General features: G+C 44.6%; 1 protein-coding gene across 5 annotated transcripts in view; it reads right to left on the reverse strand.

The window, feature by feature from the left end:
* The window catches only part of GANC (glucosidase alpha, neutral C), a 129,465-nt gene that overhangs the window by 15,334 nt on the left and 100,858 nt on the right, over positions 1–13,273 (reverse strand). For all 5 annotated transcript variants that reach the window (XM_040333499.1, XM_040333497.1, XM_040333496.1 and 2 more), the window contains 7 exons: positions 10,369–10,470; positions 10,015–10,258; positions 9,860–9,924; positions 3,888–3,964; positions 3,620–3,694; positions 2,626–2,739; positions 2,019–2,131 (listed from right to left, as the gene is read on the reverse strand). In XM_040333499.1, coding sequence (XP_040189433.1) covers positions 2,019–2,131; positions 2,626–2,739; positions 3,620–3,694; positions 3,888–3,964; positions 9,860–9,924; positions 10,015–10,258; positions 10,369–10,470 — 790 coding nt within the window. The remainder of the gene's footprint in view (positions 1–2,018; positions 2,132–2,625; positions 2,740–3,619; positions 3,695–3,887; positions 3,965–9,859; positions 9,925–10,014; positions 10,259–10,368; positions 10,471–13,273) is intronic.

The raw sequence follows: 13,273 nt of genomic DNA on the forward strand, positions 1-13,273 counted from the left end.
TGACTCTAGGGGAATTATTTTTATATGCCAAAAATTACTAGGCTTCCCAAGGAAATTGTTTTGCCTATCTATAGACCAGGGCTGTCCAACATGCAACCCATGGAAATTTATTCTGCGGGTCACTGTGTCCTTGCACTGTGCAGGTTAGAAAGTAAGGATCCATTTTTTTTAATTAATACATTTTATACTTACTTTCTCTGTGCAATGGCTTTGCACAGAGCAGCCCCCATCCTCCTCTTCTGTGGTCTCCCACAGGCGCTCCTGGTTCCTCCCAACTTTGAGTACACACCCCCAGTAAACCGCTTAATAGAGGGGGTGACCATGTGGGTTTAACCCTAAACCACACTGCGTCTATTGGCACACATAGTGCGACTCAACCCTGCCTCACCCCCTGCTTCCTCGTCACTGTATTTGATTGATAACAGAGGGAGTCTAATGAGCAAGGAGAGAGAGAGAGAGAATAGTGGCGCTGCTGTACCGAGACTGGCTCAGGTAAGTATTTAGGGAGGGCCGGGGGGATTCATAATTCCAGTGTCTTTATAAAGGAGGAAAATTACAGCATATAAGTTTTACTAACCCTAAAACTTGTAATTACTTTTCAGTTAACCCGTATTCATTTTTATTAACCCCTTCACTTTTAAAGGGGGATGCGCTATGGCAGGGGTCGTCAACCCCCGGTCCGCGCCCCACTACCGGGCCGTGGCCCTTCTGCAGCCGGGCCATGGGTGCGAGCGGGCGGCATGAGAGAGGTCGTGCAGTGTGAATGGACGTGCCGCCTCCTCACTGAGCTCGCCCTGCCCTTCTGTCATAGGGGAAGGCGCAGCACACCGTCACCTCCAGGACAGCCCACAGTAACAGGGAAGCCACTGGTGTCCCTTGGTAATGGGGCTGGACAGAGCTGAGAGGAGATGAGTCCACACTTCTTCCCGGGATGCAGGGAGCTGCCCCCTCCCCTCTGATCCCTCCATATACTTACCTGCTGCTAATCCTCAGCCCTCACAACATGACTGAGCTCTGGGGGAGCCCAGAGTATAACAACACTACCAGTGACAGGGTGAGTGTGAGCAGGGTCTGACTGGGACACATGTGTGCATGGAGTGTACAGGTCCTAGTGGGGGCACTACCTTCATCTGTTCAACTATTTCATTTATTACTACAATGTAATAATAGAAATAATGCGCTGACAAATTGCCCGCGAAAAATCCCTTACCCCCCGCGTGCCATCCCCAACCTCCCCCAACCGGGCCTTGGCAAAATTTTCTTCCACGCAGCCGGTTCCCCTGTGCCAAAAAGGTTGGGGACCACTGCGCTATGGCATCCTTGTCTTTACATTGCAGCAAGGCTTCATACAGCCTAGACAAAGTATAATGAAGAGTTGTTGTTTTAAAGGGGTTGTAAAGGTAAAAAATGCTTCCCCTAAATAGCTTCCTTTCCCTTAGCACAGTCCTCCTTCGCTTACCTCCTCCTTCGATTTTGCTTTTAAATGTCCTTATTTCTTCTGAGAAATCCTCACTTCCTGTTCTTCTGTCTGTAACTCCACACAGTAATGCAAGGCTTTCTCCCTGGTGTGGAAAAAGCCTCTTGAGGGGGGAGGGGGCGAGCAGGAGAGTCAGGATGCTATCTACTTTGCAGATAAAGAAAGGAGCTGTGTGTTAGTGGGCGTCCTGACACTCCTGCTCGCCCCCTCAAGAGGCTTTCTTCACACCAGGGAGAAAGTGTCGCATTACTGTGTTTAGTTACAGACAGAAGAACAGGAAGTGAGGTTTCTCAGAAGAAATAAGGACATTTAAAAGCAAAATGGAAGGATGAGGTAAGTGAAGGAGGACTGCACTAAGGTAAAGGAAGCTACTAAGGGGGAAAAAAAATTACCTTTACAACCCCTTTAAGCATGACTGGTGAAAAAAAAGTTGGACTTCAATGCTCTAGAGTAGACAAAACTGCTGGAGTTGGGAGAGACCGGACATCAGTCTTATTTTCAACCTTTAAAAAGTCACAACCTTATATACAAGTATTCTTACCTTGAGCGCAGAACATTTTCTGAAAATGTAAATCTTCTATGACTGTACATGTGTTCATGCAGATACTGTAAGGAGTATCCATCATCAACATACAGTTCTCCCACAGCTAATCCCTAAGAGTAAATGATAACCTAAAATTAGACTTCATCTATTGTCAAGAAACAGAGCTGAGCATACCTGAAAAATATTTAATATGTGTGATGCAGCAACAAACATAGAAGCATTGTAATATAAGAAATCAAAAATAACTTTTCTATCACTTTTTAAATCTTTTGTGTTCCAGCAGAATGGACGTTACATAATACTCTGCAGTGGCTATTTTAGTGCAGTAAAAATCATAACTGCTAAAATGTATTTTATTTAAAAAGGTAAAAGCCTTATGACAGATATAATATTTCCCTGTTCATATTAAATATAGTTCAAATAAGTTATCTCAACTTGGTGTAAAAAAAAATAATAAATTCTGCATAAGTATATTTTTGGCACAAAAATAATAAACTCCTTGAGGCTAATCTATAAAAAAACAAAACATATAACAGGAAAATACCAATGACTGTCCAAAAAAAAAACATATCTTCCGCGAATGATTAATGACAGATGAATGTACCTTGCGATCCAGCGCGACGTGTAACTCATATGGAGAACTCGCCATCCAAGCTGTGGATTTTCCAACTGTTGTGCGCATAGGGATAATGGAGCCACCCCTCTGAAATACTGGAATCTGCAGATTTGGCAACAGAATTATGTACACAATCTTGACCACTATGACTATACACACATACAGCCCAGATTCTTAAAGCACTAACGCCGTTGTATCTTTATATATGCCGCGTAAGTGCACTGATGCGCCGTCGTATCTATGCGCCTGATTCCTAAAGCTAGATACGCCTGAATTGTGGCTTCATCCGACCGACGTCATTTTTCTACGCCGTCGGAGCCTGGGCGCATATTTACGCTGGCCGCAAGGGGCGCTTCCATTGATTTACGCGTCAAATATGCAAATGACCCAGATACGCTGATTCACGAACATACTTGCACCCGTCGCTGTAATCTATGCCGTTTACGTAAGGCGTACGTCCGGCGTAAAGTTATTCCACCTATAGGAGGCGCATCCCATGCAAAGGTATGGACGACGGAACAGCCGTCGTATTTTACGTCGTTTACGTAAGTCGTACGTGAATGGGGCTGGGCGTAGGTTACGTTCACGTCGTAGGCATTGAGCCGTCGTATCTTAGGGAGTATATGTGACGTGATTCTGAGCATGCGCGCGCATGCGTCGTTCGTTCGGCCCTTCATTTACATGGGGTCACGCTTCATTTTAATAGATCACGCCCACTACCTTCCTACTTTGAATTAGGCGGGCTTACGCCGGCCAATTTACGTTACGCCGGCACAACAAAGGGAGCAAGCTTTGTGAATACTGTTCTTGCCTCTCTATGTTACGTCGGCGTAGCGCATATGAGATGCGCTACGCCGCTCTAAAGATGCGCCGATCTACGTGGATCCGGGCCAAGATATTTTTCTATATCACTGACTCTAGAACATAATATGAATGTTTTTCACAAAAATTACAATGTTTTCAAATTGTCATCTATACTCACCTCTTCCAAAGTAACTGCCACTTTCTGTCTGTGAGGCCCTTTAACAAGCGTGTATTTCCTGAAGTCATACCAGTACTGCAGAAAATAGAGAGTTAACTAAAGAGAGGGCAGTGTCCAGAAACAAATATTCAAGTATCCTAAATGAAAGCAAATTTGCTAATTCTTTCCATACTAGAAGTTATTTGAACAAAACGCATTTATCAATGTGAACACACACACAGTATATATATGATTCATTGATTAAATCCAGTAAGAATTTACACAATACCTCCTCTGTGCCAGGAAAGAGAACATCAATGGACTTGACACCAGAGTCTAACACTGGGGCAACCAGTAGAGCATTACCTGGGAATGGAAAAAAAATAATCATATGGTATATGTCTAATACACAAATAGTTTTAACCACTTGACCACTGGGCACTTAAACCCCCTTCCTATCCAGACCTATTTTCAGCTTTCGGTGCTCTCACATTTTGAATTACAATTACTCAATCACGCAACACTGTACCCATATGAAATTTTTGTCCTTTTTTTCCCACAAATAGAGCTTTCTTTTTGTGGTATTTAATAACCGCTGTTTTTTTTTTTTTTTTTGCGCTATAAAGGAAAAAAGACTGAAAATTCTGTAAAAGAAAAATAATTTTTCTTAGTTTCTGTTATAAAATGTTGCAAGTAAGTAATTTTTCTTAATACATTTTGGCCACAATTTATACTGTTACATATTTTTGGTAAAAATAACCCAAATTGGTGTATATTATTTGGTCTTTGTAAAAGTTATAGGGCCAGATTCACGTAGCTCAGCGGATCTATAGATCCGCTCGATCTACGTGAATTAAGATCCGCTTCCGCAAGTTTAGGAGGAAAGTGGCTAATTCACAAACCACTTACCTTCAAACTTGCGACGGCGGATCCTAAATCCCCCGGCGGAATTCAAATTCCGCGGCTAGGGGTTTGTACTATTTAAATCAGGCGCGTTCCCGCGCCGATTTAAATGCGCATGCGCCGTCCGGGGAATTTCCCGGCGTGCATTGCTCCCACTGACGTCACTAGGACGTCAGTGGTTTCAAAGTGAGCGGGACTTGCGACGCGCGTGTTCGTGAATCGGCGTACGCAAACGACGTTGGAAAATTCAAATTCGACGCGGGAACGCCAGCTATACTTAACATTGGCTGCGCCTGCTAAAAACAGGGGTCAGTATACGACGGGAAAACCGCTACGGAAACGACGTAAGAACACTGCGACGGGTCCGCGTACGTTCGTGAATTTGCGTATCTCGCTGATTTACATATTATTTATCGTAAATCAGCGGGATTTTTTAATTGAAAAAAAGATCCGACAGTGTAACACTGTCAGATCTTAGTCCTATCTATGCGTATCTGATTCTGTGAATCAGGCGCATAGATAGGACCAGTGTAAGTCAGAGATACGATGGTGTATCTGTAGATACACCGTCGTATCTCTTTGTGAATCTGGCCCATAGAGTCTACAAGCTATGGTGCCAATCTCTGAAAATTGATCACACCTGAAGTACTGATGGCCTATCTCATTTCTTGAGACACCAACATGCAAGGACAGTACAAATACTCCCCAAATGACCCCCTTTTGGAAAGTAGACATTCCAAGGTATTTAGAAAGAAGCATGGTGAGTTTTTTGAAGTTGTCATTTTTTCCCACAATTCTTTGGAAAATCAAGATTTTTTTTTCATAAAATTGTCATATTAGCAGGTTATTTCTCACACACAGCATATGCATACCATAAATGACACCCCAAAACTCATTCTGCTATTCCTCCCGAGTATGGTGATACCACATGTGTTAGACTTTTACACAGCGTGGCCACATAGAGAGGCCCAACATGCAGGGAGCATCTTCAGGTGTTCTGGAGCCTAAATTACACATCTAATTTCCTGACTACCTCTTAGGCCGGGTACACACGGACAAACATGTATGGTGAAAGCGGTCCGTCGGACCGTTTTCACCATACATGTCTGCCAGAGGGCTTCTGTACGATGGTTGTACACACCATCGTACAGAAGTCCGCGCGTAAACAATACGCGGGGCGTGTCCGCGGTGTCGCCGCGTCGATGACGCGGTGTCGCCGCGACAATGACGCGGCGACGTGGGCGGCCCGCCTTTAAAATGCTTCCACGCATGCGTCGAAGTCATTCGACGCATGCGAGGCACGGCGGGCGGCTGGACATGTACGGTAGGTCTGTACTGACGACCGTACATGTCCGAGCGGGCTGAATTCCAGCGGGCTGTTTTAAAACAAGTCCAGGAATATTTGTCTGCTGGGAAAAGGCCCGGCGGGCAAATGTTTGCTGGAATTCGGCCCGCTCGCGCCCACACACGAGCAAACATGTCTGCTGAAACTGGCCTGCGGGCCAGTTTCAGCAGACATGTTTGCTCGTGAGTATGGGGCCTTACACTTTTGAAGGCCCTGGAGCACCAGGACAATGGAAACGCCCCAAAATGACCTCATTTTGGAAAGAAAACACCCCAACGTAAAATCTATGAGGCATAATGAGTCTTTTGAACATGTCATTTTTTTTCTACATATTTTTGGAAAATGTGGAAAAAAAATTAAAACGCATTTTTTTTTAACACAAAGTTGTCCATTTATACAATATGTCTAATACATAGCATGTACATACCAAAAATGACACCCCAAAATAGATTCTCCTACTCCTCCTGAGTATGACGATACCACATGTGTGAGACTTTTCCACAGCCTGGCCACATACAGAGGCCGAGTATGGCTGAGCACGGCTGAGTATGGCTGGCTATAGCCGAGTATGGCTGAGCTTGGATGGATGGATGGCTGAGCATGGATGGGTGGATAAGTATGACAGAGGGATGGCTGAGTATGAATGGATGAGTATGGATGGCAGGATGGATGAGTATGGATGGCGGGATGGCTGAGCATGAATGGTGGGATGGCTGAGCATGGATGGCGGGATGGCTGAGTGTGGATGGCTATTACAGAGGGATGAATTGATGGACAAGAAAGGAGGGCGCACCGACCTTGTGCATTACCACTTAAATTTTTTATTAAAAACAGAATAAAAAGTAATGGTCCTACTCACAAGGAAATTAAAGTAAGCGCTTTTCAGGCAGCTGGACTGGACCTCACGGCACCTGCCAGTAGAACCTCAGACATCTGAACAGCTGACGCGTTTCTGGGGCGTACCCCCTTCTTCAAAGCCTAGATGGTCCGTGATACCGAGGTATCACGGACCATCTAGGCTTTGAACTGGAGAGTGCAAAATCTGTGCATGGTAGCCAATCAGCTTCTAACCTCAGCTTGTTTAATTAAGCTTTGACAAAAAAAATGGATTGGTTTCTATGCAAAGCTGCATCAGATTTTGCACTCACCAGTTTTAGTAAGTCAACCCCTTGGTTTCATGCTCTGAGAGGTACCAGTTTGCATCAATTCCAACTGTGGGTCTTCATTACTAATGCCCCTACATGTCATGTGCATGCTCTTTGGAGACATAGGGGATGATTTACTAAAAGCAAATAGGCTGTTCACTGTGTCACTATGCAATACCCCCTGCGCAATACTCTGCAAAAACCCCGCACAATACTCTGCAATACCCCTGCACAATACTCTGCAATACCCCCCGCACAATACTCTGCAATACCCCCCGCGCAATACTCTGCAATACCCCCGCACAATACTCTGCAATACCCCTGCACAATACTCTGCAATACCCCCTGCGCAATACTCTGCAATACCCCCTGCGCAATACTCTGCAATACCCGCGCACAATTTTCAGATATTGGCACCATAGTTTGTGGATGCTATAACTTTCACAAAGACAAAATAATATTCACCAATTTGTATTTATTTTTACCAAAGATATGTAGCAGTATACATTTTGGCCAAAATTTATGAAGAAAAATTACAAATTTGCTAAATTTTATAACAGAAACAAAGAAAAATTCATTTTTTTTACAGAATTTTCAGTCTTTTTTCCTTTATAGCGCAACAAATTAAAAACCCAACAGTGATTAACCACTTCCCGCCCGGCCTATGGCCGATTTACGTCCGGGAAGTGGTTATGAAATCCTGACAGGACGTTCTAGAACGTCCTGCAGGATTTCATGCCGCGCGCGCCCGTGGGGGCGCGCATCGCGGCGATCGGTGATGCGGGGTGTCAGTCTGACACCCTGCATCTCCGATCTCGGTAAAGAGCCTCCGGCGGAGACTCTTTACCACGTGATCAGCCGTGTCCAACCACGGCTGATCACGATGTAAACAGGAAGAGCCGTCGATGGCTCTTCCTCACTCGCGTCTGACAGACGCGAGTAGAGGATAGCCGATCGGCGGCTCTCCTGACAGGGGGGGTTAGCGCTGATTGTTTATCAGCGCAGCCCCCCCTCGGATCGCCACACTGGACCACCAGGGATGCCCACCCTGGAGCACCAGGGTGGGCAAAAAAAAAAAAAATGACAGAAAAAAAAAAAAAAAAGTCTAAAAAATAAATAAAAAAAAAGCATAAAGAAAAAAAAAAAGATGCCAGTCAGTGCCCACAAATGGGCACTGACTGGCAACCTGGCAAAAATCAGTGCTGCCACCCCAGTGTCCATCAGCGCCACCCCAGTGTCCATCAGCGCCACCCCAGTGTCCATCAGTGCCACCCCAGTGTCCATCAGTGCCACCCCACAGTGCCCATCCATGCCCAGTGCCCACCTATCAGTGCCCATCTGTGCCACCCATAAGTATCCATCAGTGCCGCCCATGAGTGCCCATCTGTGCCGCCTATGAGTGCCCAGTGCCGCCCATGAGTGCCCATCAGTGCCGCCTATGTGTGCCCATCAGTGACGCCTATGTGTGCCCATCAGTGCCGCCTATGTGTGCCCATCAGTGCCGCCTATGTGTGCCCATCAGTGTCGCATACCAGCGCCGCCAATCAGTGCCACCTCATCTGTGCCAAACAGTACTACCTCATCGATGTCCATCAGTGCCATCTCATCGGTGCCCATTAGTGCCGCCATATCAGTGCCTTTTTTTAGTTGTTGCGCAAAAAAAAAAATCGCAGAGGTGATCGAATACCACCAAAAGAAAGCTCTATTTGTGGGGAAAAAAGGACGCCAATTTTGTTTGGGTACAGTGTAGCATGACCGCGCAATTGCCATTCAAAGTGCGACAGTGCTGAAAGCTGAAAATTGGCTTGGGCGGGAAGCTGCGTAAGTACCTGGTATGGAAGTGGTTAAATACCACCAAAAAAAAGCTCCATTTGTGGGAAAAAAAAGGACAAAAATTTCATTTTTGGTACAGTGTTGCATGACTGAGTAATTGTCATTCAAAATGTGAGAGCACCGAAAGCTGAAAATTGGTCTGGTTATTAAGGGGGTTTAAGTGCCCAGTGGTCAAGTGGTTAAAGTACCATCACAAATTATCAATACATTATTGTAATTAAGGGGGTTTTCACAAATACATTATTAATTTATACATTTCATTTCTATATTTACAATACCTTCTTTTAACATTATATGGGATCATGTAAATAAATATTGTTTATTTACTAGTTTTTATGCCTTTTAAATTGCCAGGTAATATCTATTTGCTTATTTTTACTCAAATTATTATGGGAAAAGGAAAGGTAAGGTAAGTAAACCCTTCATCCAGATCACAGATATGTTCTCAGAACTAGGCTCAATCTAGTGGGTGGACAAAGGAGGTGCATCATATCGCTGCTAGGCATAGACAAATGATGCAAAAATGTCATGCACACACCATGCACCATGAGACTGAGCATCATTTGTGCTTAATAGAGAATATTTTGTGTTGATCATTTCACCAATACACATGGGTATGCACATTATGTTAAACTGACCCACATTAGTAGCGAAAAACAAATGTAGGGATATTTTAGGCAATATTGTACACAAGGTTTTATTTGAAGCCTGCCCAATATGCTCCCAAATTGTTTACCTTTGCTTTTCCCTAATAGTTCCTGGAATTGATCATTTGGTGTTGATGGTTGAAAGTCCATTGCAGGACAGCGGATGCATAAATATGCAAAAAAAACTTTTAGCTGATGCTGTATTTATATGCAGTAAGCAGATATTTCCTTAGCCAGCCTCAAGGTGTGGGGTTATGTACAAAACAATTATGTCCACGGAATAGGGGCTACAGCTGGTCAGTTGGTCCAGCTCTTCCCATACATGGACCAGGAATGGTACCTTCTTAATTTTATATAAATTCCATTATAAAACTTTTAGAAATCGTACCTAGCATGTACTGACTTTCCCATGTAAAGGCATCTTCGTATTTAGAAAATTCAACCCACAAAGGCCTGTTTGTAGTTAAAGAAAAACAGAAATGTTATTAACAGTCATTTTTTCTAGAAGAAAAACAAAATAATTGTACTGGTATGCTCCCTCACCTCATTACAAGCTCAGCTGTACGGTATGCCTTATAAAACAGCAGGTACCAATATGGAAGGAGGGTATAGCGTTCCTTTATCGCTTTCCTGATTAAGAGAGTATTTTCTTCACCAAACAGCCAAGGCTCTCTGCGCTTGGTACCCTGCATAGCATGGCCACGAAAGAAAGGCTGGAATGAGCCAGCCTGGTACCAACGGACGAATAGTTCAGGATCTGGGTCTCCAACAAAACCTCCAACATCAGCTGCCAAATTAGCATAGGGCAAATTAATTTTACATAATCCATTCTAAAAACATTTATTACCTATAGGCGTCTCCATCTGCAAGCAGACTACAGAATGCCATGTACTTTACCTCCACAGAAGGCTATTCCTGTCACACTGAGACTTAGTAACATTGGGACAGAGATTTTTAAATACTCCCACTCCGCTTTGTTATCTCCTGTCCATACTGCACCTAAAGAGGATGAAGGCATTAACATTTTTTATTGATGTTTAAATCAAATCTTTAACAGGATATCTAATAAGATTTCAAGCATCTAAAGACACTGCAAAAGTATAAAGAATGTTGGATAATTGAGTTCCAACTGCTCAGTTCCAGTCCTCTAATGTCAGCACAATATTATATTGACGGTTTTCTAAACTTATGATCCCAAATAACTTCCAAGAACAGCAACATATTACCGTATTTATCGGCGTATAAAGTGCGCCGGCGTATAACGCGCACCCCAATTTTAAGAGGGAATTTTCTGGAAAAACTGATTTTTTTTGTCCAAATAGTAAATGCAGTTAAAATTAAAAATAAGATAAGCAGCAATGTACAGCAAGCAACTCAGAGAGCAGCTCCTATGTTCAAGGAGATACACAGTACCTTAGGGCTTCTAGCTGTCAGCACTCGATGGTGGAAGGGAGGGAGCTGGAACTCTCAGACGCAGGCAGCGCTGACCGGGACTGTAGCGCGGCTTGGGGCTTCTATACCCAAATGTTCAGCAGTCTGTGGTGAAGGGGAGGGTGAGCGCTGGCCGAGACTGTAGAGTGTACCTTTGGCATACCTCGGAGGGGAAGGAGGGGGACGAACACCCGCCGGAAATCACCGAACCGTCATCTCCACTCGGCTCTCACGTCACACACGCACACTCCCGCCTCCGCCATCGGCATTGGACCATCTCCTGTGACAGACAGAACACTGGTCCAATGCTGGTGGCGGAGGAGATGACGGCTCGGTGATTTCCGGCAGGCCCTCGTCCCCCTCCTTCCCCTCCGAGGTATGCTATCGGCATATAGCGCGCACCCGTGATTTTCCCCCTATTTTCAGGGGGAAAAAGTGCACGGTATACGCTGATAAATACGGTAATTACAAAATTGGGACAATATTAATGGTTGAAAAATTCCCAAACACAGGCTCTTGGTATCAACCATACTACTTGCATGCAACTTAAAAACATAGGCCCAGATCCACAAAGAAGTTACGTCGGCGTATCTATTGATACGCCACATAACTTCTAGGATGCCCCGTCGTATCTTTGTTTTGTATCCACAAAACAAGATACGACTGAATGGGGGCTAGATCCGACTGATGTACGTCTTAGTACGATGTCGGATCTTAGGTACATATTTGCGCTGGCCGCTAGGTGGCGCTTCCGTTGATTTCCGCGTAGAGTATGCAAATTAGCTAGATACGCCAATCCTCAAACGTACGTCTGGCCGGCGCATTTTTTTACGTCGTTTACGTAAGGCTTTTTTCGGCGTAACGTTACCCCTGGGTCTATGAGGCGTACGCAATGTTAAGTATGGACGTCGGGCCAGCGTCAAATTTTCCGTTGTTTGCGTAAAACATTCGCGAATAGGACTTTGCGTAAATTACGTTCACGTCAAAAGCATTGACTATTTGTGATGTGATTTCGAGCATGCGCACTGGGATACCCCCACGGACGACGCATGCGCCGTTCAAAAAAAATATCATTTACGTGGGGTCAAGTAGAATTAACATAAAACACGCCCACATCTTTGTCATTTGAATTCCGCGCCCTTACGCTGACACATTTACGCTACGCCGCCGTAACTTTAGACGCAAGTGCTTTGAGAATACAGTACTTGCCTCTCAAAGTAGCGGCGGCGTAGCGTAAAAACGATACGCTACGCCTGCTTAAAATTACGCCGATCTACGTGGATCTGGCTCTCAGTAATTAAAAATACATATTCGTTCTCAACCATTAGGAAACACAGGAAGTTTTAAGCTGGGTATACTACTGCTTCTAGCAAGGTTGGAGACTGGCAAACGAAAAAAGGAGGCCAGCCCAGGATAACTCCTCCAACTACCAACATGCCTCCAGTTATTTTGCTAGTGTCCTAGGAGGATGGATGGCTTTCTTCAACTCTGCTGTGTTACAGACTAACATATTTTTTACTATAACTTTTTTCTACTTAGCTTTTTTTTCCAATTAAGACTCTACATCTTTACTGGAGCTTTGTCTTTCAATTGGAGCTATCATCTTTAACCTGGAATTTGGAGTACTATATCTGGACCCCACTGGACTTGAGGTTGTAGGGATAGCCTGGAAGTGATCTTCAGGCACTGGGTACCACATGGGGTATTTTCTAGACTTCATCCTGGTAATATCTGCAGAGCGCTTTCCCGGTCCAGATACACTGGGATTGCCTTAGTGCTTGCCCTGTTTCTGAAGACACACTTAGTGAGTGGACCTGACAAGCTGAGCACCTGAAAATGCCTAATTTCCATAGTTCAATGGGCACCCTTATTCTCTGTTCCTGATGGTTTTTGCCATGGAAGGGGTTAATGATGTGGGACTAAATGCTGACATTATACTGTGGGTGGAGTGTCATGCATGCATTCCATACATTCTTTTCTGCCATAAAGGCATGTCCCCGCTGCTACTCCTGCTGGCATAAGCCACGTGAAACTTTGATCTTTGATCTATTTCTACTACACACCTACATTGACTTTGATCACCTCCTGCCATCCAACTGTCACCTGTTACCAGTTGCCTGGGTTTTGTGAGTACCTGAGGCCTTGCGCCTTACCTTGAGCTTATATGAAGCCGAACTGCCACCACATGGTTGCAACATGTCTGATTGTAAACCTGGAGGGGCCAATTCTGCTGCTGTACTGGGTGCTCCCAGTTCACTTTCTACTAAGGACTTTGCTTCTTGCAGTGAGCCTACTGACAGTGTTGATGTTTGCAGTTTAGAATCATGTTGTCCTCTGCTCTTGAAGTGTATTCCCCCTTGGAGTCCTCTTT

Source organism: Rana temporaria, chromosome 13 (genome assembly GCF_905171775.1).
Source record: "Rana temporaria chromosome 13, aRanTem1.1, whole genome shotgun sequence".
Lineage (NCBI taxonomy): Eukaryota > Metazoa > Chordata > Amphibia > Anura > Ranidae > Rana > Rana temporaria.